This window comes from Simochromis diagramma, unplaced genomic scaffold (assembly GCF_900408965.1).
Source record: "Simochromis diagramma unplaced genomic scaffold, fSimDia1.1 OVJJ01000545.1, whole genome shotgun sequence".
In the NCBI taxonomy this organism is placed as follows: domain Eukaryota; kingdom Metazoa; phylum Chordata; class Actinopteri; order Cichliformes; family Cichlidae; genus Simochromis; species Simochromis diagramma.
In genome coordinates this window covers 5,770,401-5,796,064 of record NW_024387371.1, presented here as the reverse complement: position 1 = coordinate 5,796,064, position 25,664 = coordinate 5,770,401, and the positions used below count along the sequence as shown (strand labels likewise).

The window sequence follows — 25,664 nt, the reverse complement described above, 5'->3', positions numbered from 1 at the left end:
AGCTGGGCAGTTTTGGATCCATGCGATGCCATTGGCACAGGTACAAAAAGAACCTAATGTAGTTTTTTACCTTATGAGCCTATACTGGTGTTTTTAAAAGTTATGTTTGACTTTATGACTTTCTGTGTCGTTTCTGGGATGCTTAGGACTCATATTGCACTGCTGGAAATAGTTTATTTTGATGCATATGCTGTTTTTTTGCAAATTTGCATTATAATATTTATTTTCGTTTTTCCTGCAGTATGTGAAAATTGGTGTATTTCAAAAATAAAACTATGAAGACACTTAAAATAAATTTCCTGTGGTGGGAAACTAGTTTGTGCAACTTTTTTGTATTTACAGTTTTGAGGGATAAGCCTCTTAAATTTCTCTTAACTAGAAATATATGTTAAAAAAACAAAAGCGATTTTCAATTTTTTTGTAGTTTATTGCACTTTTTTGCAATTTACGTAATTACTATGAACTTAATGTATACATATTATTAAAATTTGGGCTATAATGGTTGTATTGATGTATCTCAACTTGAAATGCTCCCAAAAATGGCACTACAGCATGTAAAAATATAATATAAGCTCTGGCGGACTTGGTTCTATGGTAGGTCTTAAAGGGTTAACTAAAACTAAAATAAGCTCTGAAAACTGCTCTCTACATAATGTAGGCGTGACTGTCCTTGTCTGCCAGCAGGTGGCTCTAATGCCTGCAGTCACAGTCGACGAGTTCTGCTGTAAACACAACAACCGTTACAATGACTGAGTCGGGTTCAAAGTTAAGAATATTTAAGTTTTTAAAGATAATTATTAGCAGCTTGCTTATTACAGTCCTGCTGTTATTTACAATAGCAGCCATCAGGACTCTTTCACTGGACGTTAACGCCGGACTTCAACTCGCACACTGGGAAAAGACGAATAACAAATCGCTCGTCATTGACCACCATCAGAGAGAGGAGCTCCTAGCAAATTTTAAAGGTATTCGGAGTTGTGTTGTAGTGGATGTAGATGGAGGTAGAGACACTTCTGTTTGGTAACAATTTGTCTCCATTTGTCCAGAGGCAATCCGCATCCCCACAGTGTCATTCTCAAAAACAGAAAGCAACACCACTGCGCTGCTTGAATTTGACAGATTCCTCCGAAAAGGTAAACCTGCCAGTAAAACGTGCTTAAGGTAACTTTCTTTTATATACAGTGTTGGGAAGGTTACTTTTAAAATGTATTCCATTAGAGATTACAGAATACATGCCCCAAAATGTATTCTGTAACGTATTCCGTTACGTTACTCAATGAGAGTAACGTATTCTGAATACTTTTGGATTACTTAATATATTATCATGCTGTTTACAACTACGTGAATGTACTATTGCTGTGATTTATTACTGTTACTGAAGGTCCGCGGCTCCGAACCGTAGTAAAGGGACCTCTGGCTAATACGGTGGGTTCTGTGTCGGGCTCGTAGCCGAAAAATAGCTTTACTTTGTTGGCTGGGTCAACTTTGCCTGCAAGAGACAGAGAGAGGCGTTGAAAGGCTGCTCCAACGGAACTTATTGTTTTTGGAGGAAAACACGAACACGGTGTACAGTCCAGTCTTAATAGCTTACTTACAACTGGGCTGGTCAGGCACTCTTCTTGGCTGCAGTGATTATTATTATATTTGCATGCTTCCAGCTCCTGTTTTTGCTCGATGACAGCTCGTACTTTTCCTTTTTCTCCCTCCCTCGCTCACAGACACGTAACCGGTATGGCAGTCCATTCTCCCTGCAGCACGGACTACACTGCCTATGATGCTACATTCTTTAGAGTTATACCTGTAGCATACCGCCTTAGCACAAACTCCGGAATGGTGATGTCTTCAAGTATGCTGCTGTTCCAATAGACTATGTGCACCTTAGCATATGCTACTTCCGGTGGGGAAACTCCTGTAGGGCGCTTCGTTTCCGGTGTGATATTCGCATCTTGTTTATTTTCGGGTTTTCCAAAACAAGCCAAGCGGCGATTTACATTTCTCAAGGTGTCTTGGGCATTTACTGAATATATCTGTAGATGATGTTCATCGACTTGTCGATATTTTTCCCTCGCGCCTCAGAGCAAAAGAGAGAAGGGATTGAAATTTCTCAGTATTTGTATATAGAGTTCCCTCGTTTATCGCGGGTGTTGTTCTAAAAATAACCAGCGATAGGTGAAATCTGCGAAGTAGCCAGCTTTATTTTTTACAATTTTTTAAAAATGTTGTAAGGCTGTAAAACCCATCACTACACACTTTATACACTTTTCTCAGAAAGGCATGAACAGTTTCACACTTTTCTCTCTTGTTTAAACTCTCAAAGCTCAAACCTTTGTAAAAAAAAAAAAAAGAAAAAGAAAAAGTCCATTATAGAATGAAACCAAAGATCAAAACCTGTTTTCAGTCCCAAACATTTATTTGAGAAATAAACATACAGTATATTTGTTTTTCTATAAATAATAATGACAGATTTTAGAACTAATGAATTTAATTTTAAGCTTAATTGCTTAATTTAAGTTTAATGCACCTTATAATCTTGTGGGCCGTATGGTAAATTTTTTTAAAAAAATACGGTAACTGCTACCTTCCTTTAGCATGTCCAGAAGTCTAACTTTTTGTGTGATGGTTAGCATCTTCCTCTGCCTTCTGGACGCTACCGCAGGTGCCTTTGATGGTGCAAAACGTTTCGTCGGCATTGTTGTGTTTAGAAAACTTACAAACATGCAGTACAGCACTTCAGAGTCACGCTGCTAGTGATCGATGTAGCGATTCTGTACTGTCGATCTCCTCACGGCACGGCACGGAGGAGATCGACAATGATCTACAGCCGATCGGGACGCAGAACACAATGTGCTTTAAAAAAAAAAAGCATGCAAAATTGCACTAAAATAATCCGTGAAACAGCGACGCTCCAAAAGGTGAACCGCGTTATAGTGAGGGACCACTGTAATCCATCCATCCATCCATCCATCCATCTTCATCCGCTTTATCCGAGGCCGGGTCGCGGGGGCAGCAGCCTAAGCAAAGAGGCCCAGACCTCCCTCTCCCCAGCCACCTCCTCCAGCTTATCCGGGGGAATACCAAGGCGTTCCCAGGCCAGCCGAGAGATATAATCTCTCCAGCGTGTCCTGGGTCTGCCCCGGGGCCTCCTCCCGGTGGGACATGCCTGGAACACCTCACCCAGGAGGCGCCCAGGGGGCATCCTTGTCAGATGCCCGAACCACCTCAGCTGGCTCCTTTCGATGTGGAGCAGCAGCTGCTCTACTCTGAGCCCCTCCCGGATGGCCGAACTTCTCACCCTATCTCTAAGGGAGAGGCCAGCCACCCTTCGGAGGAAGCTCATTTCTGCTGCTTGTATCCGCGATCTCGTTCTTTCGGTCACTACCCACAGCTCGTGGCCATAGGTTAGGGTAGGGACGTAGATCGACCGGTAAATTGAGAGCTTCGCTTTTACACTCAGCTCCCTCTTCACCACGACGGACCGGTGCAGCGTCTGCATTACTGCAGCTGCAGCCCCAATCCATCTGTCGATCTCCGGCTCCCCCTCCCATCACTCGCGAACAAGACCCCGAGATACTTGAACTCCTCCACTTGGGGCAGGAACTCATCCCCGACCCGGAGTGGGCACTCCACCCTTTTCCGGCTGAGAACCATGGCCTCAGATTTGGAGGTGCTGATCCTCATTCCCGCTGCTTCACACTCGGCTGCGAACCGTTCCAGTGCGAGCTGGAGGCCCTCACCCGATGAAGCCAACAGAACCACATCATCCGCAAAAATCAGAGATGAGATTCTGAGGCCACCAAAGCGAAAGCCCTCTGCCACTTGGCTGCGCCTAGAAATCCTGTCCATAAAAATTATGAACAGAACCGGAGACAAAGGGCAGCCCTGGCGGAGCCCATCACCCACCGGGAACGAGTCCGACTTATTGCCGGCAATGCGAACCAAGCTCTTGCAACGGTTGTATAGGGATCGAATGGCCCGTAGCAATGGGCCAGACACCCCATACTCCCGCAACACCTCCCACAGGACACCCCGAGGGACACGGTCGAATGCCTTCTCCAAGTCCACAAAACACATGTAGACTGGTTGGGCAAACTCCCATGCACCCTCAAGTATCCTCGAGAGGATAAAGAGCTGGTCCAGTGTTCCGCGACCAGGACGAAAACCGCATTGTTCCTCCTGTATCCGAGGTTCGACTAGCGGACGAACTCTCCTTTCCAGCACCCTGGCATAGACTTTCCCAGGGAGGCTGAGGAGTGTGATCCCCCTGTAGTTGGAACACACCCTCCGGCCCCCCTTCTTAAAGATTGAGACCACCACCCCGGTCTGCCAGCCCACAGGTACTGCCCCTGATCTCCACGCAACATTGCAAAGGCGTGTCAACCAGGACAGCCCTACAACGTCCAGAGCCTTCAGGAACTCGGGGCGGACCTCATCAACACCAGGGGCTCTGCCACCAAGGAGTTGTTTAACTGCCTCAGTGACCTCGCCCCCGGAAATTGGCGGGTCATTCCCCTCATCCCCAGACTCTGCTTCCTCCTCGGAAGACGTGTCAGTGGGATTAAGGAGGTCCTCGAAGTATTCCTTCCACCGCCTGACAATTTTCTCAGTCGACGTCAGCAGCGCTCCGCCAGCACTATACACAGTGCAGGTAGAGCACCGCTTTCCCCTCCTGAGACGCCTGACGGTTTGCCAGAATCTCTTCGAGGCAGTCCGAAAGTCTTTTTCCATGGCCTCTCCGAACTCCTCCCACACCCGAGTTTTTGCTTCAGCCACTTCCTGAGCCGCATTCCGCTTGGCCTGTCGATACCTGTCGGCTGCCTCCGGAGTCCCACAGGCTAACCAAGCCCGATAGGACTCCTTCTTCAGCCTGGTGGCTCCCTTCACCTCTGGTGTCCACCATTTGGTTCGGGGATTACCACCACGGCAGGCACCAACCACCTTGCGGCCGCAGCTCAATGCAGCAGCTTCGGCAATGGAGACACTGAACATGGTCCATTCGGACTCAATGTCCCCAGTCTCCCTCGGAATGCTGTTGAAGCTCTGCCGGAGGTGTGCGTTGAAGATCTCGCGGAATGGGGCCTCTGCTAGACGTTCCCAGCACACCCTCACTACGCGTTTAGGTGCACCAGGTCTGTCCAGCGTCCTCCCACGCCACCTGATCCAGCTCACCACCAGGTGGTGATCAGTTGACAGCTCAGCCCCTCTCTTTACCCGAGTGTCCAGAACATATGGTCGCAGGTCTGGTGATACGATTACAAAATCGATCATCGACCTACAGCCTAGAGCGTCCTGGTGCCACGTGCACTTATGGACACTCTTATGTTCGAACAGGGTGTTCGTTATGGCCAAACTGTGATTAGCACAGAAGTCCAATAACAAAGCACCGCTCGGGTTCAGATCAGGGAGGCCGTTCCTCGCAATCACGCCCCTCCAGGTCTCGCTGTCGTTACCCACGTGAGCATTGAAGTCTCCCAGCAGGACAACAGAGTTTCCAGGTGGAGCACCTTCCAGCACATTTGCCTGTTTAAATCATAAGAACTGTCACTATAGAGAGATGTGCTTCTGAATGTGGACAATGTGTCTTCTGCATGCAGTAATATAGTTCTGCTTGGGTTGAGTGATGTAAACAAACAATCGATCTACGCTTTTCAAACATCAAAATTGATCATTTGATTTTTTTTATGACACAGCAATGGTGAGTGTTACCACCCTCTGCTCTTTGTAACTTAATGTAATCTTTCCGTTTTCGTATTTTGGACATGATTTTTGAGTTCACCTTCGCAGTAGCAATTGACTGCAAAATAAAGCTACCGGAAATGTACAACCCTACATCCGGTCTTAAAACAGGAAGTTAGCATTTTCTCATGCGCAGGGTCTATTGTAAAATGATTGTGCTGCGTTCTTGCATTTTTGGGAAGTTCGGACTCCCGTGTGCGCCTAAGAAGTCTGGACTCACGTACTTTAGAATTGAGAAACGTCCTTTGTTTTTGTGTTGTGTCCCGTATTGCAATATGTTGGACGTGTTTCTACCTAGTGTGGAAGTCATGGGTTTCAGGTTACTGTTGAGGTCATGTGTTTCCAGTTACTGTAGAGTTCCACAGTGGCTGTAGTGAGACCCTTCGCTTTGTCGATATAAGACAGGCTACAGGCCATCTTGAAGGGCTGCTGGACTGACAGCCAATTGGTTCATTCTTATTACTGACACTAAATTACCCAAACATTATCTTAGTCCAACCAGTCCGTCAACAATATTCCACCTTGTAGAACATAATTAAATGTGGAAGAAGCGTTGATACAGATGGGCAAACAAAAAGAAATAAAAATGTGGGACTGAAAAGCTAAGTGAGAAAAAGAAAAAGAACTTGAAAACAGATGCAGCAAAATGTGTCAACAGTAATACTAGTGTGGGGTGGCTGTAGCTCAGGTGGCAGAGCAGGTCAGCCACTAATCAGAAGGTCGGTGGTTTGATCCCAGGCTGCATGCTAGATATCCTTGGGCAAGATACTAACCCCATGTTTGCCTACTGGTGGTGGTCAGAGGGCGCCAGTGTCCGGCAGCCTCACCTCTGTCAGTGCACCCCAGGGCACTGATAGAGCTTTACAGCACTGATAGAGCTTTACAGTACGCTTTACTTAGTCTTTAGGGACGCTAAAGACTAAGTAACAATAAAGCGCTATACAAATGCAGGCCATTTACCATAGCAGCAGCCAATCTAAAGTCCTTGCAGTCACAAGAGGCAGCTGTTGCTAGAACAAGCCAAGAAAAGTGCAGCAAGAGTGGACCTCTTCCTGATGTACTCATGGATTGTTGTTGTTTCATCCTGGATAGTTGTTCTGACACTCATTTGTCCGCGGCATCCTTCCTTCCACTTAGCTTAGCCTGAGGTTGCTGAACTTTGGGTGAAACCCTCCATGGCAAGGAACTTCCTTGTCTTGATGTCAGTAGCTTCTATTTCCTCCTTTGGCCAGCTGATTATCTCAGAATGGTATCTCACAATTGGCAGGACGTGTATAATAAAGTATAGGGCTGATACTTTATTTATTTTTCTTCCCAGTCCAGGCCTGCCCAAAGGTGTTCTATTTGGTTGGAAGAAGGTCTTCCATCTTGGACTTGCTCATCCATGACTTTATGGGTCTTGCTTTGTGCACTGGTGTGCAGTTATGTTGAAACAGGAAAGGGCCATCTCCCTGTTGGGAGCACAAGTGTTCCTTTCACTTAAACTAAGGGACCGAGCCCAACTCCTGAAAATGCTCCAAACCATAATACCCCCTCCACCAAACTTTACTCTTGGTTTGTGTCAGTCAGACAAGTACCATTCTCCTGGCAACTGTCAAAGCAAGATTCCGACACATCAAATTCACCAGGGAGGATATGAAAAGTGGCAGGTTAGTCTTCTTAGACTGTGAGATTTCCATCAGTAATGGGGAACATCTAAAAGCTGATGTGTACCGGAAACCTACACATATGGATCAGTATTTAATGTTTGACTCTCATCATCCACTGGAGCACAAACTGGGTGTCATCAGAACGCTACAACACAGAGCGAACACCATCCCCACAGATTCAGCAGCCAGGGAAGCAGAACAACATCACATCAAGAAGTAACCGTGGTTATCCCAGCTTGACTTTTGTCAAAGCTGGGAAGGCGCCTAAAGAAAGCACCAGCTGATCCAGGAGAGAAGGGCAAGCGCTGCCTAAGCGAAAACCTGTAGTGATCCCGTACGTGTAAGGAGTACAGTTGAGACACATTTTTTCTAAACACCACGTCTCTGTGGCTTTTAAACCCCAAAACACGCTGTGCCAAAAATTGGTCCACCCCAAGGATCGGGTCCCCCGACACAAACAGAGTAACATAGTGTACGCTGTTAAGTGCCAGGAGTATTGCCAGCATTTATACATCAGGGAAACCAAACAACCTCTGGTGAAGCGGATGGCACAACACAGAAGAGCCACCTCTTCAGGCCAGGACTCTGCAGTCTATTTACACCTACTGGCCAGTGGACACTCTTTCAATGATGAGGATGTACACATCCTAGACAGGGAGGAACGCTGGTTTGAGTGCGGAGTCAAGGAGGCCATTTATGTGAAAAGGGAAAGACCATCTCTGAATCGCAGAGGGGGCTTAAGAGTACACCTTTCACCATCTTACAATGCTGTAAGCCATTCCCCAACTCTTTGTGAATGGTATTCATGGCCATTGATCAGTGGTCTTTGATCAGTGGTTGTTGATCAATGGTCATGAGAATTTGCATAATTATGATGAAGGTGACCTCCCAGCCGATTGTTCCTTCAGTGGGCTGGTTTCAGTCATTATGCAAATGTACAGTTTATAAGATTGGGGAAACCTGCAGTCATCCAAGTGACTTCTTCAGTGTCAGCTGAGTGACGAAACGTTTCTCCCACTGAAAACGCTACATCCAGATGAACAGAATCAACTTTTGGAGGCTCAGCGTCTGCTGTTCACATGACTGTGGAATATTTAGTAGCAAGGACATTTCACGACTGAACTTGCACTGGAATTCACTGAGATCTTGAGATCAACTCATTCTTTCACAAATGTTTGTAGAAGAAATCTGCATGTCTAGGTGCTTGATTGATTCCATAGCCACAGGTGCATAAAACCTGTGGCCATGGAATTGATTGGAAGACCTGAATTTAATGATTTGGATGGTTGAGTTTTGACTTTTGGCAATATAGTGTATTTTGATGCCAAGTCATGTAAGGAAAAGGAGCTGACTCTGCCCCAAAACAATTGAAAAACTAATATTTTCAAATAAAAGTCCTTTCTTATAAGAATTGCAGATGTTGCTGCTTGGTCTTCACTTGTTTAAGTGGAAAACTGCCAGTTTTTTCTGTGTGGGAAAATGCTAGTAAATCACAAGTTTCTGAAATACGCAGACCAACCCATCGGAAACCAAAAACAATTCTGGGTTCAAAGTCACATTTATTTCCCCCATTTTAATGCTCACTTTGAACTTTAGGAGGCCATCTTGACCATGTCTAGATACCTGAATGCACTGACTCGGTTGCATGTGATTAGCTGATTAGATATTTGTTTTAATGACTAGCTAAACAGGTGCACCTAGTAAAGTAACCAGTGATTGCATTTGTAAAGCATTTGCTGCAATTTTCATAGCCTCCTCTATCAGTTGTTTTATCTCACTTGTGAAATGAAACTTTCTATAGTTCAATTTTAGCAGATGACAGCTTGCGACAGTTTCTAAAATGTGCAATAGTGATTTTATTTACCATAGATCACCACTTGCTTGAAGCTGGAACCAGTAGATGCTTTTTGTAGTTGAATTTTTACTATAAACAACAAATCAATAAGTCATAATCATGAAAAAGTTATCATAAATAAGTCATGAAAGATAGGATGAATTTAAGATAAGAATTGCTCTTTCAGCTTGTTTTTAATTTTTTTGTTTTTGTCAGCCTTCCCTACAGTTTTCTCTTCTAGCTTGGTTCATCATGAATTGGTGGCAAACTACAGCCACTTGTTTTGGGTGAAAGGATCACAGCCTGAACTGGTGCCATACATGCTGCTGGCCCACATTGATGTAGTACCTGCTTCAGAGTCAGATGGTTGGGAAGCGCCGCCATTTTCTGCAAAGGAGATCGATGGCTTCATCTACGGCAGAGGAACCATAGATGACAAAAACAATCTAATGGTGTGAAAACATATTACTTTTGTGTGAGCTTACTTTTAAACAGACTTGAGGTATATTTGGCTAAACAGCTGATTTATTTCTTCTAGGGAATACTTCAGGCGCTGGAGTACTTGCTGTTAAAGGGCTATGCTCCACGCAGGGGATTTTACATCGGTCTTGGTCATGATGAAGAAGTATGTTAACAGTTTCACTATGACATTACAAACTTAAATGGGATTGGAAATATCACATTTTAATGGCTGTGCTCTTCAAAATCTCTTTTTTTAAGATCAGTGGTCTCAATGGAGCGATGAACATAGTGCGTATTCTGAAGCAACGTGGTGTCCAGCTGTTGTTTGTCATGGATGAGTGCCTGACTATACTTGATGGAATCATTCCTGCTATTGAAGGACCTGCTGCTCTGTAAGAACCTGCCTGAACATGTGTTGTGCACTTGTGTTGATCACATCTTATGTGTATGTGTACGATTTATGATTCGCAGCATTGGGTTAAGTGAAAAAGGCCAGGCCGTTATAAAGCTTAGTGTGTCTTTGGCCCCTGGTCACTCCTCGATGCCTCCCAGGGAAACTAGCATTGGGATCTTAGCCACAGCAGTCAAAAGGTGAGAGGAACATTGTTTTTTAAACTATAATGAGTTCTGTTTAGCTTCTCTGTTCATATGTTTCACTGTCTTCCATAATTTTACTACCCCATGTTTAAAAAGCTAGTATAAAAGATTTAACTGTGATCCTGTTTCCTCAGACTAGAGGACAACCCAATGCCGAGGTTATTTGGTTATGGCCCTGAAGGTGACACCTTTGAGCATCTGGCCCACAAGGTAGGGTAATCTAAATACTTCTTTACTAGTAGTATACTCATGTACTCATTCTTTACCAACTACTAATTCTTTGCCTTCAGTTCAGTTTACCACTAAAGTTCATAATGTCGAATTTGTGGCTCTTCTCTCCGCTCCTTAGCAGGTAATAACTGCTAAATATCATTTAAATATAAATTCAAATGTCATGTTTTCTTGTGATTGGTTCCAGTGAAATAGACCAGTTTTTATGTTTCAGGATACTTGAAAGAAAACCAGTATCTAATGCATTTGTAAGGACTACCACGGCAGTCACCTTTTTTAATGCAGGAGTAAAGGTGCAGTGATTATTTTAAATTGAATGTAATTCACAAGAAGTAAGATTTTAAGCCTGTTACTTTTCTTTGTAAAAATTCAATATCTCCCTCCCTCTGCAGATAAATGTTATTCCTTCCCTTGCTGAAGCTTATGTAAATCTACGAATTCACTCAGCGCAGTCGGTACAAGAGGTAGAGTCCTTTTTGAGAATGAATGCCTTACTATGTACACTTTGACATGAATATGAGATGTGTGCTGTCTTTTCTAGGTACTGGACATCATCAAGGATACAGTGGGCGACCAGCGAGTGAAGGTAGAACTTGTTAATGGATTTGACCCTCTACCCATCAGCGGTGCTGATGAGAAGGTCTTTGGCTTCCAAATTATTAAGAAAACGGTGCTGGACTTGTTTCCAACAGTTACAGTTGCTCCAGGTAGGGTTCATACAGATTTGTATGGAAGCATTTTAAAGCATCTTTCAGGACATTATAAGTAATTTAATATCATATTTAAATTTGCAGCTATCTGTATTGGAAACACAGACAGTCGACACTTCATCGACCTGACCAAAAATATTTATCGGTTTTCCCCGGCTTGGTTTAAGCCAGGTGACTTTGAGAGGTGAGAATTCAGCAGTTTTTAATACTGTCAAAATATATTTTCACCAAAAATGTCTGCAGACCTCAATTTAAAATTGAACAAATACAGTAAGAAGAATTCCACGTGCAGTGATTATTTCTCAACTCTAGAAACAGATCATGCAGCATGAATAGAAGAGGGGAATATATAAAATACTTTCTTGTTCCAGGTACCATGAATCCTTTTTTTCCTTTGTTTCTCAGATTCCATGGCATCAATGAAAGGATTTCCACTAAGAACTACGAGGAGATGATTGTTTTTTACTTCAATTTGATCCAGAACTGTGACATTAGGAAGCTCCCTGAGCCCCACAGCTCTGTCCATGAACTCTAAGCAATTGACAACATTGGTGATAAGATAAACACATGAATAGCATACAAAATGCATTGATATTGCACTAAATAACTTTTGCATTATAGAATCAGAAACTACAATTTTGCTCATTGCAAAGTGGGATGTACTTTTATCTTTTATGTGGACTACTGACTCTTTTCAGTGATATGTGAGTAGATAAAGCACTAACCTTTCTGCAGTAAAATCACTGTGAATTGGCTATCTAGAATTTTGCATTCAAGATTAAGTTTTGGTGCTCTATGCAGACTGATGTACTATTTTTTTCTGAACTCTATGGTGGTATAATATGATTCAATTAACCAGTTATTATATATGTCTTATTGTGGGACACTGATAGTGCAGTCATAAAGATACATGTTTTTTTGATTTGGAGTGCTCATAATGAATGGTACAAATGACAGCACTACCTACAGGGATGCTTAACTTGAATCAAACACTGGACTACATGTTCAAAGAATGCTGTTTTACTGGCTGACTCATTAAAATGATTCCAGATTTGTAAATGTGATTGAATCTGTTCACAATTTTTGATAGGCTTTCTTAACACAACAGTATGAGCAATTTGACAGTTTTTAATAACCGCTCAGGTATTAAAAGGCTGATCGGGTGTTGTCAACCCAAGCCTTGTGTCACCTAGGATTTTCAGCAGCAACTTCACCTACTTCCAAGGTGCATGAAGAGGACAAGGAACTAACAACGTAGGAACTCCAGCAACACTTAAAAGTAAAGTGGAACAACTTTATTAACTGACCAACCTTCATCCTCAGATGAATAATGTAATGTAATTATAATCATATTTTATTTCATACGTTGCAAAACCTGGACTGGTTCACATAAGGATTAGACTCTGAAAGCCAAACCTCAAAAGAAAAAAATTCAGATGAAGATCATGCATTTGTGTTTAAAATGATCAAAACTGACCAAATGTGACATGACATTATAGTGACCCATATGGTAATAAAAACAAGCTGAAAACCAAAACTCAGAACAAATAGTCCAGAGTCTCTACGGCCTGTCACAGCACTTACAACTGTCTCGAAAGACTAAATTAGCTGGGCAGTTTTGGATCCACGTGATGCCATTGGCACAGCTGTAAAAAGAACCTGGAGCGTCAGGTTTGGCATAGAGCCCACCAATTTTTGTAGCACAGAAGTTGTCAGTGGTTGTAGTAGTGATTGATGGTCTGGGATGAGGCAAAATGTGATCCTTATTTGTTGATGTCTCCTGATTCAGGTTTGTGTGAGCAGTTGGAAGTGGAGGAAGATCTGTAGAAACAATAGCTATAAAGTTATACTACTACTACTACTAACAATAATAATAATACTTATTATTATCATCATAAATTATTATTATTACTTATCAGTAAGTGAAATTAAATTAAAGAAGTTAACTTTTAGTTAATATAATATAAAAAAATGTCCTACATAAAACCACTGCTATATTAGGGTGCGCAAATTAATAGTCAGTTAATAATTAAACATTTGCTAGTGTGCGTGTTAGTAGCTCTTTATTAGTCAAAGTTGTTAATAATGCCAACAATAAAATTCTTCGCAAAACCTTTTTTTTTTTAACAATTAGGCCAATAATTTTCCTAAATTACGAAATTTTCCTAAAACATTTGTAATTACTGCTTGCTAATTAGTAAGCAAGGTGTTGTACATGGGTGTAGGGGCCTATAGTCAATACTCTTTGATAGCCCTAATAACTGCAGTTGTTTCTTATGAACTGCAAATGTTAATAATGTTCAGATAACCTCCTATTAAATGATGGTCTCTTAAAATGTGCTTCCATTTGCTCCTTGTTCTAAAGTGAGGTGTAAGTCACCAGAAATTTGACACTTGGCACACATGGGCTCCGTACAAGTTCTTCCTCTTTACACTTCCCTGTTGCAATTTATATGTCCTTTTTCTCAGGTGTTTCAATAAACCTTAATCAAATTATACACACATTTTATTTGAATATTTTTTAATGGACAACTTAAGACATTTTAAAATGGTATTAAAATATTTTTACATGTTTTTTCCTTATCTTTATTTTTATTTTTTAAATGTTTAGAACAGATCTCCTCCTTAAACTTTCTGTTTCTTTCAGCTGACCAGCTTTCGGTTTGCAAAAGGCCAGAAAGCTATTCAACAGTGTCTCTCTGTTTCATATTATATAGATCCTGTCTGGGTTAATAAGTGTCAGTGTAATAGTAGCTTTCGAGCATTTGCTGTGAGTGAAAATTCAAATCCCGAGTTCAAAGATTTAACCAGTATTCATTTGGATACATTGAACACTTGTTTTGTGTTTTATTTAATAAAAATAGATCATCCTCAAGTGCTTTTATGACAAATTGACCAGTCTTTTATTGCTAAAGAGCAAATAATGTTAGGATTGTCACTGATGTGCTGAAGCCTTCTTACGTATTTCATTTAACAAACATTAGGAAGCTATGATAGAATACAGATATCCCAAATAAGGCATTAACAGCCTTTATATTGACTAATTGGAAAATATGCATACTAATAAGTAACTGGCTAGCTGTCCAAAAGTTGATACTGTTCATCTGGACGTAGCGTTTTGTGGGAGAAACGTTTCGTCACTCATCCATGTGACTTCTTCAGTCTCAGCAGACTGCAGGTTTCCCCAAATCCAAGTCCCCAAATCCAAAACTGGCTAGCTCAAAACAAACATAAAATGCTAATGTAGGAATTTTATTACCTGGAAACAAAAGAGAGCGAAGAGAACCGATGAGGGGGTATTGTCCCTGTCCACAGAACTGTCCATTAAAGTCATCTAGATCCAGAGCCCAGACAAAGGCTCCTCCAAAAGTGTTGTTTTTTAGGTAACGGACCTGAAGCAGTAACAATCGAAACAACTTAATAACAGTATGCACATTTTAATGTGATATGTTGTTTTAGTACTAATGTTATCTGGCAAAGAAAAACTGAGCAACATCCAGATGCACATGTCTACCTTAGTCATAAAACTTTCTTTATTGTCATATCCAACCCACTCGTTTTGTTTGCTGGCATATGGGACTTTCTGGTCCTCAATCAAGTGGACACTGGCCCCTTGAAGAAAGGTGCAAATCTGAAAACAGATAAAAAACGTATTCTGTGTGGTAACTTGACATATTAACATTGATCGGCTACTAAGACATAGAAACTGACTTAAAATGAACATATTAATATGAGAGTGGGGATTTCTTTTTACCTCATAATAAGACCAAATGCCGGGCTCCCTTGTAAATGTGCCAGCAGCAGCAGGGCTGCTGGCAGGGGCTCCAACTTGACTGGATTGAGTAGAAAGACGAAACGTGCGTCCGTATGTAGCAAAGCCCATATTTAACTTTTGTACAGGTGTTCCCTTTTCTGCCCAGTACCTCATAGCAAAATCCTAAAATGTAAATATATGTAAGTTATATTGTCATTAATACTAGTATTATCAGGTTCAGTGACTCATTGACTCATTGACTCAGACAACTGTCCCTGAAGGGCAAGGGCTATACTAAAAGTTTGGTGTTTTATGTTTCACTGGTAACTGGTATTGTTATCCCCAATAATGATATCTGCATTGTTTTCATAGTCATTTCTGCACTATATTAATATTTTTGTGTCATTGTGAAGTCATATAATGTTATATCAAAATTTTTTCTAAAGAGCTCAGAAAAAGAAAGCGCTTATGTTCCCCTTTGACAAATATATTGCTTCAAAATTTGGAGATGATCTAATCGAAATGAAAGCTTTTTCCTAATACATACTAAAATGGTGTATTTTTCATCTTTATTCATATGATTGGAGCAGAATTAGCTGAAATCTTTGTCTTTTACATGCAAATCTACATGCTTGAGATTTGAACATATTTAACATTTTTAACATATTTTCAGTCATTGTGTAATTTTGAGAAATATTATAGTGTCATAGTGATGTTGTAGTGTCTTGTGCAGCTCTCTCCATACCCTTTTATATGATATATAAATCAATATGGTTTCTTGAATTTATTTCATAAAGGTCAAATGTTTGGCCAACCCAGGTACACATGCCCCCCAAGACCTAGTATATTGTTGTGAAGTCTGAACATGACCCATAAAAAAAAATTGTGTATGTAAAGTTTTTACTAGTTTTCACATTGACCTGATTTTCATGAAAATTAAATCACCTTAGATCAGCTTGTTGGTATCTATCATTTTATAAAATTTGAAATTATATCTTGCAAGCTTTTGCAAACGCTAGACCGCTAACAAACAGACAAAGAAACAAATGGAATGGATTACATAATCCCTCTTTTTCAGGGGAGAAAAATGAACCCATCTACTCACAGTATTTAAGTAAACGTGGTCCCCAATATCTTGGGATCCTTTGTATAAGGGGCTGTTATGTCCTGTGACACTCTCCCAGGTACCATGAAAGTCATATGTCATCACATTAATAAAATCGACATACCTGATAAAGTGCATGAGAGGTCAAAGTCAGCAAAACAGGTTTTGCAGGGCATGCGATGTGATATTACTAATAAGCTTACTTTGACATCTCTGAGACTTCATAACCGGCATCAATGGTTCCTTTACCAGCAGACACAGCAGCAGAAATCATTAACCTGCGCCGTCCTGTTGATGTTCCCTCTGCCTCAAAGGCCTGTAGTAGCTCCTATAAACCACAGAAAAGAAAGGTAACTTCGTGGTTCATGCCAATCATCAGTAACTCCAAATCTGACCTTGCATAACACTGTGAATCTCTGCTTGTCTTCCAGAGGGCTTCCTCTTGCTGCAGGGTATTCCCAGTCTAGGTCTAGTCCATCAAAACCAAATTTTCTCAGTAGTTTGATAGAAGATTGTATAAATGTATTTCTTTTGGCTTGCGTTGACACCATAGTAGTGAACCTATGAAACCGATTGGCAAAAGTAAGGCACAATTAAAAAGATCTGTATAAAGAGAAAATTTATGATTCATTATTGTTTTATGCTTAGTGACACACTTTTGCGTTCCGAAGTTCCAGCCTCCAACTGCCAGCAGGGTTTTAAGATTTGGATTCCTGTGGGAATGTAAAGATACAGCAGCAAAGATTATTTTTTCTCAACATTTTGTAAGTGATATGAGGAGAAAACAGACTAACCTTTGTTTGAGTCCATTAAAGGATCTATAGAGTTCCTCATCATTCCATTCTATGGTCACTAATTCATTTGCCTCATTAATACCAGAAAAGGCATAGATTAGGTGCGTACAAAGGTTTGGATCAATATTTGAAGGCATAAACCTCCCATTGCCAGGTCTGTATTGGGACCAGTTTGTGAAGTAACACACAAGTCTGGAGGATGAAACTGAATATGAAAGAACATTTTTCAATCTCTTTAAAACATTATATGACTGTCCAATATAAAAGGGTTGGTACAATTTATGAACTCACCCAGACTGCCAAAGGCGAGACAGAGACCTTAACAGTTGCATTTTTTTGTTACATACAAATAGTTAAATATAAAATTTGCATTTGCAAAATCTGTATTTCAATTTCCCTTACCTGAGATCACAATTAGGATGCGCATGATAGCTGAGGTCAGACTGGTAATGTAATGAAACAGTGCAGTAAAGAAAAAAATATGCAGAATCTATGATAATCATTAACTCAAAGTAAACCAAATGTCCTAAATTTAAGGACATTCTGGTATTGCTTCATAAGTCAAATAGTAACTGATTCATGAACTCACTCACACACACACACACATACATAAACACATATTGTTTTGAAAGCCTCCACAACGTTTGCAGAAAACCTAAGATTGCTCATCACATAGCTTGCAAACACCTGGACCTGAAAGTTAAAATTACGCGGATATGCAAAAAACAGCTGTCTTACTATTTTACATATGTTCCCTGCCTGTCTGCTTGTCTGTGAACTACTCCTACACCGTTAGGAGCTGAGGAACCAAAACCGTCACATGGGTACATCTTAGGCCCCTGAAGGATCTTACCTGATATTATGACGTCATCGTGTTGCCTAGCAGCCCCCTACCAAGCAGCAGTTTAGTAGTTATACACCTATAAAAGAAACTTAGCATCTTAATTTCATTACAGTAAAATCAAATTATATGCACAAATTTTGAATATTATAATGAATATATTATGGTCTGATCATGTTGTCTGGCAGCTTCCCAGTGACAGACTGAAATGACAGTAAAGCAGGACCTGAACATTGCAGAAGACCCACAAAATGTAATTTCTATAATTTGCCTATGCTTTATTAGATATCCTAACAGGGTCAAGCAACAATATTTAGCAAAAGGAAAGGGTTTTCATTCTACTGCAGCACCACGATGGTAACAGTGGTGCAGCACCACAACAGTCAAAAGTTTACTGATGCTTTTGCACCAACCTTTGTTTTACTAAAATTCAACCTTGCAAAAAAAAACCCAAAGCCATTTTTAATGTTAGCAATTGTTAAATATTATATTGAGCTGTGCATTGAAAAAGCTTGAGTACCAATGATGTGGAATTGCAGTGAGTATTATACTGACACATAATTTATTTTGGTGTTTCCTCAAAACAAAACCTAATTTTCAGCTTGGTCGGATGGCTGGAAAGTGCATGTGCTTACTTGTTGGCTCAATTTATGTCAGCTGTTTGTTTGTAAAGCTCTGACTCACTCCTTCTTTCTACCGTGCTGCAGCAGCCACTCTTCTCCTTTATTAATTCAACTATTCAAATAATGGTTTAACCTTTCACCGTGGTGTTGAATCCTTTATTGTGTTTGAGCCAGCCGTTACAATGCTGGCACAGGGACAGCCACAGCAGGTTTCGAGGAAAAGAAAATGCCAGATAAATGCCAGACAAACAGAAAAAAAGGAAACATGGCCAGATTTGTATTTGTTGTACAATCTTTTAGTTACCTTCATGTAAAGTTTAACCAAACCTGCTCCAGTTTCAAGTACATTAACTGGGTGTGCAATTTTCAATTAAAAAAATTCTATATTGTTCATCTAATTCTAACCTTTAAAGAGAAAATGTGCAGCTAGTTGCAAATCTTGGCAAACCCATCCTAGTTTTAAAATGGACCTATATGTAGCTGCATTACATAATGTGTATTGCAGAGTACTGGGTACATTTGCTTAATGGTTAATACAGTTTTTAGAATTTATGGCTTTATTGACTGTCCAGGCAGTGTGGTTCTCATAAAAAATAAAAAGAATAAAAAACATTTTTGCTAGATCAAGACAACTTTTATTCAGTGTCAATTAGGTACAGCATTTGCATGCATCACTGTAAACAAGATAATTTGGACATGTCTGGATGTAGACATGTCCATGGACACACTGATAAAAGGTGTGGGGATCCTCATCATTTACATACAGGCCATCTGGCTTTTCAGCGCAGAATCCACTTCCAGAAACAGGACTTGAGGTTGTTTTGGCAGTAGTAGCAGTAGTGGTAGTAGTAGCCGTAGTAGTGGTAGTAGCTGTTGGGCCAGGAGGGATCGTAGAGACGAGTGGTGGATGTGTGGTTACCGGTGGAGGTGGTGGAGAATCTAGTAAATACAGTAAGTATATATATATATATATATATATATATATATATATATATATATGTATTAGGGGTGCAACGATACACAAAATTCACGGTTCGGTTCGGTTCGATACTTTGGTGTCACGGTTCGATATTTTTTCGATACAAAATTAAATGTTCATGCCTTTTTAATTTGTCATTTATTAAAATTATAAATATATATTTTAACTCAAAAGTACAGTTTTTAAATTTAACCCTAACCCTTGTGCGTGTTTTTTTATTTTGACAGCGAATGCGCACCTGCGGACCACTTATGTGCACCCCTGGTTATTTAGCTCATCATATCGCAGCCACAGAAATTATTTTGTCCATGAAACCATAAAGCTGCACTTTCTTTTTGCCTTATAGTCTGATTTGTCATAACTTTTCCGTTTTGTGGTAAGCTTTTCTTTGGCTGTCACTTCTTCACCCTGACCTGTCTTATTTGGCTCAGCAGAACTGAAATATATATCCTGCTGCTTTTACACACGCACTCACATAAGCTCAGCGATTCTCTGCGCGATCAACCTCTCACATGTTTAAGCTTGCTGCGGGAGATTTCACTTGTCATGTTTGCATAGTAAGCTAACGATTAATAAGACAATGTCAGAGGAATTGGTGCGCAAATTATCATCACTCACCAATCAGTGCTGTCGCTCTCTATACACAGTTCACGCCATTGCAAAGTGAAAGCAAAAAAAACAAGCGCAAATTCAAACGCGATTTCAATATGTCACATATTGACAGTGGCTCACCGATGCCAATGACATAATTACCCAGCTACATTTCTGAAAGAATGCAAAAGCATTGACATATATTTTTCCTTCCTACAATAGCCGGACGGGCAGGGCAGAGATAGATTTTGGTAGCCCGACTGGAAAAATCGCTAGCCCCAGGACATTGGGCTAGCGATTTTGCGAGCCCTGTATCTGATTGAGGAATCACTCATCTTTGGAAAAGAGAGTTTATTACAGAGAAATGTCTCTTTCCAAAATAAAAGCTATACTATCCGCTTCTTCTGGGCTATATTCTCAGCAGCATAAGGAGAATCATGTGCTAACAGCTGTCTAAATGACTCGGCTAAAGTTAGTAGCATGCTTGTTGTTTTTGTCTTTGCACTAGGATGATGTCGGCGTAAATGTGCAGTCATATTCGTTGTGTTCCCACTAGTGCTTTCAGGTTAACCTCGTTAAAATGACCTTAACGCCACAACACGGCAAAACTCCGTTAACGAGCTACCCCTGATAGCCCCGTGCATGGGGCTAGACAGCCAACACGTTAACGAGCTAACTGCGCTAACACACTAGCTCCCACCCATGTAATTGAGCATTGCGTGGCACATCCAACATACTATTTTACTTTAGTCCATGACGCGCTTACCTTCAGGGTCATACGTCACATGAAAACCAAAATAATTCCAAACGCCAGATCTGAATGAGGGTGGGGGAGGTTCAATTTGCCATGTAAGGAGAGCTTAACTTCTGTCTCGCTAGCTTGCCCTGCGCTCTTCCTTCTGACTATGCTGACTGTGTGGAGCGCTCAGTGGATCTGCGCTCGACAGTGCAGCCTAGGCGGAGTAGTCGAACGCAGATTCACTGAGCGCTCCACACAGACAGCATCGTCAGAAGGAAAGTTGATAAAATAAATTACAAATGTTGTATTGTTCGATACATATGCGTACCGAACCGAAAGCACTGTATCGAACGGTTCAATATCGATACGAATATCGTTGCACCCCTAATATATATATATATATAAGTTTAGGAAATTTTGGAGAAAAAAACCTTTTCTTAACTAGAGATGATGACACTGATGAATATTAACATGTCCATGTTTATACTTTTTTCAGTTTACCTGAATTCAAAAGAGTGCGCAGATAACTAATGAGAGGATAATGTCCCTGTCCACAGAACTGTCCAGCAAAGTCATCGAGATCCAGAGACCAGACAAATGCTCCTCCAAATCTGTTGTCTTTCACATACTGTGCCTGTGAAATATAAACTGTGAGTTGCAATTTAAAACTACCACATTTCCACCAGTGCACAATCCAAAAGTAACCAAATGTAACCAAACTTTACCTGATGTCTGTACTACTTTAAGAACAGTAAGATATAGCTGCCAGTTAATAAGAACATTATGATTTGTTTTGTATTATCACCTTAAACATAAATTGGCATTGGTACCTTGATTTCAAAGCTCTGCCTGTTATCAAAGCCAACCCACTCATTGCCCTTAATGGCATAGGGCACCTTTTGCTCATCAATCCACTTTATGCTGCCTGTTTGGATGAATGTGCAAATCTGTAGAGAAGAAAATAATACTTCAACACCCTTCACACAGTTTGCGATTTATGGAAAACATTGTGGTGTAATAAATCTGAACATAAGCTGCTTTGTATTAGCTGACCTCGTAGTAAGACCAAAACCCAGCTTCACGGGTGTAAGGCCCAGCGCTCGCTGGTCCTGTGGCTGCAGCTCCAAGACCATTAGCAGCTGTTGATGTGGTGAATGTGCGTCCATATGTGGGGAAACCGACTAAGAGCTTTTCCACAGGAGCTCCCTGGTCCCTCCAATATTTCATAGAAAAATCCTTTGAGAGAAAAAAATAGTATATTATATAATATTATTATAATGATATTTTATAGTGATATATATATATATATATACATATATATATATATATATATATATATATATATATATATATATATATGAATGTTGATGAAAGTTTCACTCACCACATTGTAATATATGTTATCACCCTGATCGACGGAGCTGCGGTACAGAGGGCTGTTATGACCAGTGAATGGGTCCCAAGCTCCGTGGTAGTCATAGGTCATGACATTTATAAAGTCTAGAAACCTGTAAAACATCACCATTAAATACAATGTAACAAAATAATATCAATAATAATAATAAGTAAAATAAGTTAAGAACTTGAACATATTTAAAGTAAAAATCCTTAAAAATGCCCATGTATTCAAACTGTAACTTTAATACTTTTTATCAGCATGTATCATTCAATAAAAATCATTCAGTGTATTCACATTATGTAACTATCTCTCTACATCATTTCTTCATGTTATTACTGTGGTTTGCTGTCTAAGCCTTTCACATTAAGCAATGTGTGTATAGTAAATAAAACCACAGGTAGCTCTTCTGATCAAATATTTGCTGTCCCTGTAAATCTGGGACCGTCAGTGTTTTAGTATGAATTAACACTTGCATTTATTTAAGTAATCTCCAGTGCTGCAAAATGAAAAGTGGGATGAAATCTTTAGGATTGGAACTTTAGTGACTTCCTATCAAATAAACTCACTTTGACACATCGGCAATCTCATAGCCGTTGTCAATGTTCCCCTTCCCACCGGCCACTGCAGCTGTGAGCAAGAGCCGTGGTTGTTTGGTCTCAGTAGCTTCTTTTTCAAAGGCAGCAAGTAATTCCTAGACGCAAGAATACAGTAGACAAGGATGATATTGTGCATTCATTTTAATAAGAAAGCATATTTTATATGTAAAATACATATAAAAGGAACGATAACATACTAAAATATAATGTGCATAGTATTAACAAGTATACATTGATTTCCAGACTAACCTGTAAGAGCACTGTGTATCTCTTCTTGTCCTCTGGTGGGCTTCCCCGTGCTCCAGGATACTCCCAGTCCAGGTCAAGTCCATCAAAGCCGTGCAGCCTCAAGAATCTGATGCAAGACTGGATGAATGTCTGGCGACTGGCAGGAGTTGAAGCCATGATGGTAAACCTATTGAGATGGAAAGTTTGTAGATATATTGAGGTGATGATGAATTTATTGTTGTTATGTGAAATAATGTAATTCTACAGCTTTGTGATGCTGTTGTCATGTAGACTAACTGTGCAGTGCCAAAGTTCCAGCCACCAACAGCCAACAGAGTCTTCAGCTGGGGGTTTCTGTGATGGAGATGTAGAAAAACAGGTAGATTTATAATTAAGCCATGTGACTTGACAAGAATGCTACATTTTGCAAGTCCCCATTCCTCATGTCATGTAAAATCATCCTACTCTTTTTATTTGTTTCCCATTTTTTTATCCATTTAACATAACTCCTATGAAAATTTTGCATTAGAAACCCTTTACTTCAAAAATTGTGTAAGGAGTGATGATTAGTGATAATCCTTTAATAATTCTTTGTGGTTCGAGGTGGCAGAAGTTGTCATTAACCTGGGTTGTTTTTGGTCAGCAGGGAATGACTCTTCTGTTTGTATAAACAGGTTGAATTTCGTATAGGCCTGAAAAAAACCACAGTACTGCTAACTGGATTTTGTATCTCAGTACTGAGTCAATTTGAACCCCTTAAAACAGGTTGTGTGAGGATACAGTGTCCTATTTTGTTTTAGTCAGATTCACTTCTTTCTTGTTATGTCTCATTTAATAAAAGCAAAATGCTGACTGCCAAAAACTCAACTTGAGTTTGTTTCCACAAATCATTCACATGTGACATGTCTTTTATATATGAACACAGTTTAAAATTTATCCAATTTGATGCAAAACGAATGAAGCACAAGAATGCTACATTTGAGAAATGGTGTGTGTTTCATAAAAAAAGCTTCTTATCCTGGTATAAATACACATATATAACGGAAACTAATATAAGTTTCTATAGGAACACTTAATACATATAAAGATTTTTAGGATATCAGAATCATGATAAGAATGCAATAAAAACAGTGGCACACTCGTAGAACATTATCAGAATCAGAATCAGAAAGACTTTATTTATCCCCAAGGGGCAATTTTATATAAAAACACCCAGCACGCCCCTGCGGGCGGTTTATCCTTCAAGCTCGGGTCCTCTACCAGAGGCCTGGGAGCTTGAGGGTCCTGCGCAGTATCTTAGCTGTTCCCAGGACTGCGCTCTTCTGGACAGAGATCTCCGATGTTATTCCCGGGATCTGCTGGAGCCACTCGCCTAGCTTGGGAGTCACCGCACCTAGTGCTCCGATTACCACGGGGACCACCATTACCTTCACCCTCCACATCCTCTCGAGCTCTTCTCTGAGCCCTTGGTATTTCTCCAGCTTCTCGTGTTCCTTCTTCCTGATATTGCTGTCATTCGGAACCGCTACATCGATCACTACGGCCGTCTTCTTCTGTTTGTCTACCACCACTATGTCCGGTTGGTTAGCCACCACCATTTTGTCCGTCTGTATCTGGAAGTCCCACAGGATCTTAGCTCGGTCATTCTCTACCACCCTTGAGGGCATCTCCCATTTTGACCTCGGGACTTCCAGGTTATACTCGGCACAGATGTTCCTGTACACTATGCCGGCCACTTGGTTATGGCGTTCCATGTATGCCTTGCCTGCTAGCATCTTGCACCCTGCTGTTATGTGCTGGATTGTCTCTGGGGCATCTTTACACAGCCTGCACCTGGGGTCTTGCCTGGTGTGATAGACCCCAGCCTCTATGGATCTTGTACTCAGAGCTTGTTCTTGTGCTGCCATGATTAGTGCCTCTGTGCTGTCTTTCAGTCCAGCTTTGTCCAGCCACTGGTAGGATTTCTGGATATCAGCCACCTCCTCTATCTGCCGGTGGTACATACCGTGCAGGGGCCTGTCCTTCCATGATGGTTCCTCGTCTCCCTCCTCTTTCTTGGGTTTCTGCTGCCTGAGGTATTCACTGAGCACTCGGTCAGTTGGGGCCATCTTCGTGATGTATTCTTGGATGTTCGTTGTCTCATCCTGGACTGTGGTGCTGACACTCACCAGTCCCCGGCCCCCTTCCTTCCGCTTAGCGTACAGCCTCAGGGTGCTGGACTTGGGGTGAAACCCTCCATGCATGGTAAGGAGCTTTCTTGTCTTTATGTCAGTGGCTTCTATCTCCTCCTTTGGCCAGCCTATTACCCCAGCAGGGTACCTGATCACGGGCAGGGCATACGTGTTGATGGCCCGGATCTTGTTCTTACCATTCAGCTGACTCCTCAGGACTTGCCTGACCCTCTGCAGGTACTTGGTGGTTGCAGCCTTTCTAGCGGCCTCTTCATTGTTCCCATTTGCCTGCGGGATCCCCAGGTACTTGTAACTGTCCTCTATGTCTGCAATGTTGCCTTCTGGTAGTTCAATCCCCTCAGTTCTGACTACCTTCCCTCTCTTTGTTACCATCCGACTACACTTCTCCAGTCCGAACGACATTCCAATGTCATTGCTGTATAGTCTGGTAGTGTGGATCAGTGAATCGATGTCTCGTTCACTCTTGGCATACAGCTTGATGTCATCCATGTACAGGAGGTGGCTGACAACTGCGCCGTTCCGTAGTCGGTATCCGTAGCCAGTCTTGTTAATGATCTCACTGAGGGGGTTCAGGCCTATGCAGAACAGCAGTGGGGACAGAGCATCT

General features: G+C 41.1%; 3 protein-coding genes and 1 long non-coding RNA gene across 4 annotated transcripts in view; 2 read left to right on the top strand and 2 right to left on the bottom strand.

The window, feature by feature from the left end:
- Positions 1 to 690: 690 nt before the first annotated feature.
- On the top strand, positions 691 to 11,893 carry LOC120719069 (N-fatty-acyl-amino acid synthase/hydrolase PM20D1.2-like). Its single transcript, XM_040007949.1, has 13 exons — positions 691 to 965; positions 1,047 to 1,133; positions 9,433 to 9,668; positions 9,755 to 9,841; positions 9,937 to 10,070; positions 10,150 to 10,269; positions 10,410 to 10,485; positions 10,566 to 10,627; positions 10,721 to 10,799; positions 10,899 to 10,970; positions 11,048 to 11,213; positions 11,301 to 11,400; positions 11,622 to 11,893. The coding sequence occupies exons 1-13, from the start codon at positions 746 to 748 to the stop codon at positions 11,749 to 11,751; spliced, it is 1,569 nt and encodes a 522-aa protein (XP_039863883.1). The 5' UTR covers positions 691 to 745; the 3' UTR covers positions 11,752 to 11,893.
- Positions 11,894 to 12,514: 621 nt separating this feature from the next.
- The window catches only part of LOC120719071 (chitotriosidase-1-like), a 22,980-nt gene continuing 9,830 nt past the window's right edge, over positions 12,515 to 25,664 (bottom strand). Inside the window, exons 2-12 of the mRNA XM_040007950.1 lie at positions 17,272 to 17,312; positions 17,161 to 17,187; positions 16,870 to 17,074; positions 16,732 to 16,788; positions 16,471 to 16,636; positions 16,279 to 16,403; positions 16,076 to 16,199; positions 14,971 to 15,153; positions 14,731 to 14,847; positions 14,476 to 14,608; positions 12,515 to 13,037 (exon numbers count right to left, since the gene is read on the bottom strand). Coding sequence (XP_039863884.1) covers positions 12,778 to 13,037; positions 14,476 to 14,608; positions 14,731 to 14,847; positions 14,971 to 15,153; positions 16,076 to 16,199; positions 16,279 to 16,403; positions 16,471 to 16,636; positions 16,732 to 16,788; positions 16,870 to 17,074; positions 17,161 to 17,187; positions 17,272 to 17,312 — 1,438 coding nt within the window. The 3' untranslated portion in view covers positions 12,515 to 12,777. The remainder of the gene's footprint in view (positions 13,038 to 14,475; positions 14,609 to 14,730; positions 14,848 to 14,970; positions 15,154 to 16,075; positions 16,200 to 16,278; positions 16,404 to 16,470; positions 16,637 to 16,731; positions 16,789 to 16,869; positions 17,075 to 17,160; positions 17,188 to 17,271; positions 17,313 to 25,664) is intronic.
- The window catches only part of LOC120719074 (acidic mammalian chitinase-like), an 11,290-nt gene continuing 3,513 nt past the window's right edge, over positions 17,888 to 25,664 (bottom strand). Inside the window, exons 4-11 of the mRNA XM_040007954.1 lie at positions 23,163 to 23,219; positions 22,887 to 23,052; positions 22,608 to 22,732; positions 22,027 to 22,150; positions 21,696 to 21,878; positions 21,473 to 21,589; positions 21,144 to 21,276; positions 17,888 to 19,272 (exon numbers count right to left, since the gene is read on the bottom strand). Of these exons, the coding sequence (XP_039863888.1) occupies positions 18,983 to 19,272; positions 21,144 to 21,276; positions 21,473 to 21,589; positions 21,696 to 21,878; positions 22,027 to 22,150; positions 22,608 to 22,732; positions 22,887 to 23,052; positions 23,163 to 23,219 (1,195 nt within the window). The 3' untranslated portion in view covers positions 17,888 to 18,982. The remainder of the gene's footprint in view (positions 19,273 to 21,143; positions 21,277 to 21,472; positions 21,590 to 21,695; positions 21,879 to 22,026; positions 22,151 to 22,607; positions 22,733 to 22,886; positions 23,053 to 23,162; positions 23,220 to 25,664) is intronic.
- LOC120719075 lies at positions 21,166 to 24,016 on the top strand. Its single transcript, XR_005692620.1, has 3 exons — positions 21,166 to 21,292; positions 22,943 to 23,046; positions 23,157 to 24,016. It is a non-coding gene; the product is annotated as an uncharacterized LOC120719075 (long non-coding RNA).

Excerpts from the sequence above, each read along its gene's own strand:
- LOC120719069 (XM_040007949.1), top strand. The coding sequence starts at position 746 with ATGACTGAGTCGGGTTCAAAGTTAAGAATATTTAAGTTTTTAAAGATA. Across the intron at positions 9,669-9,754 it reads ATGACAAAAACAATCTAATG|GGAATACTTCAGGCGCTGGA; the intron begins GTGTGAAAACAT and ends TATTTCTTCTAG. Across the intron at positions 10,971-11,047 it reads CAGCGCAGTCGGTACAAGAG|GTACTGGACATCATCAAGGA; the intron begins GTAGAGTCCTTT and ends TGTCTTTTCTAG.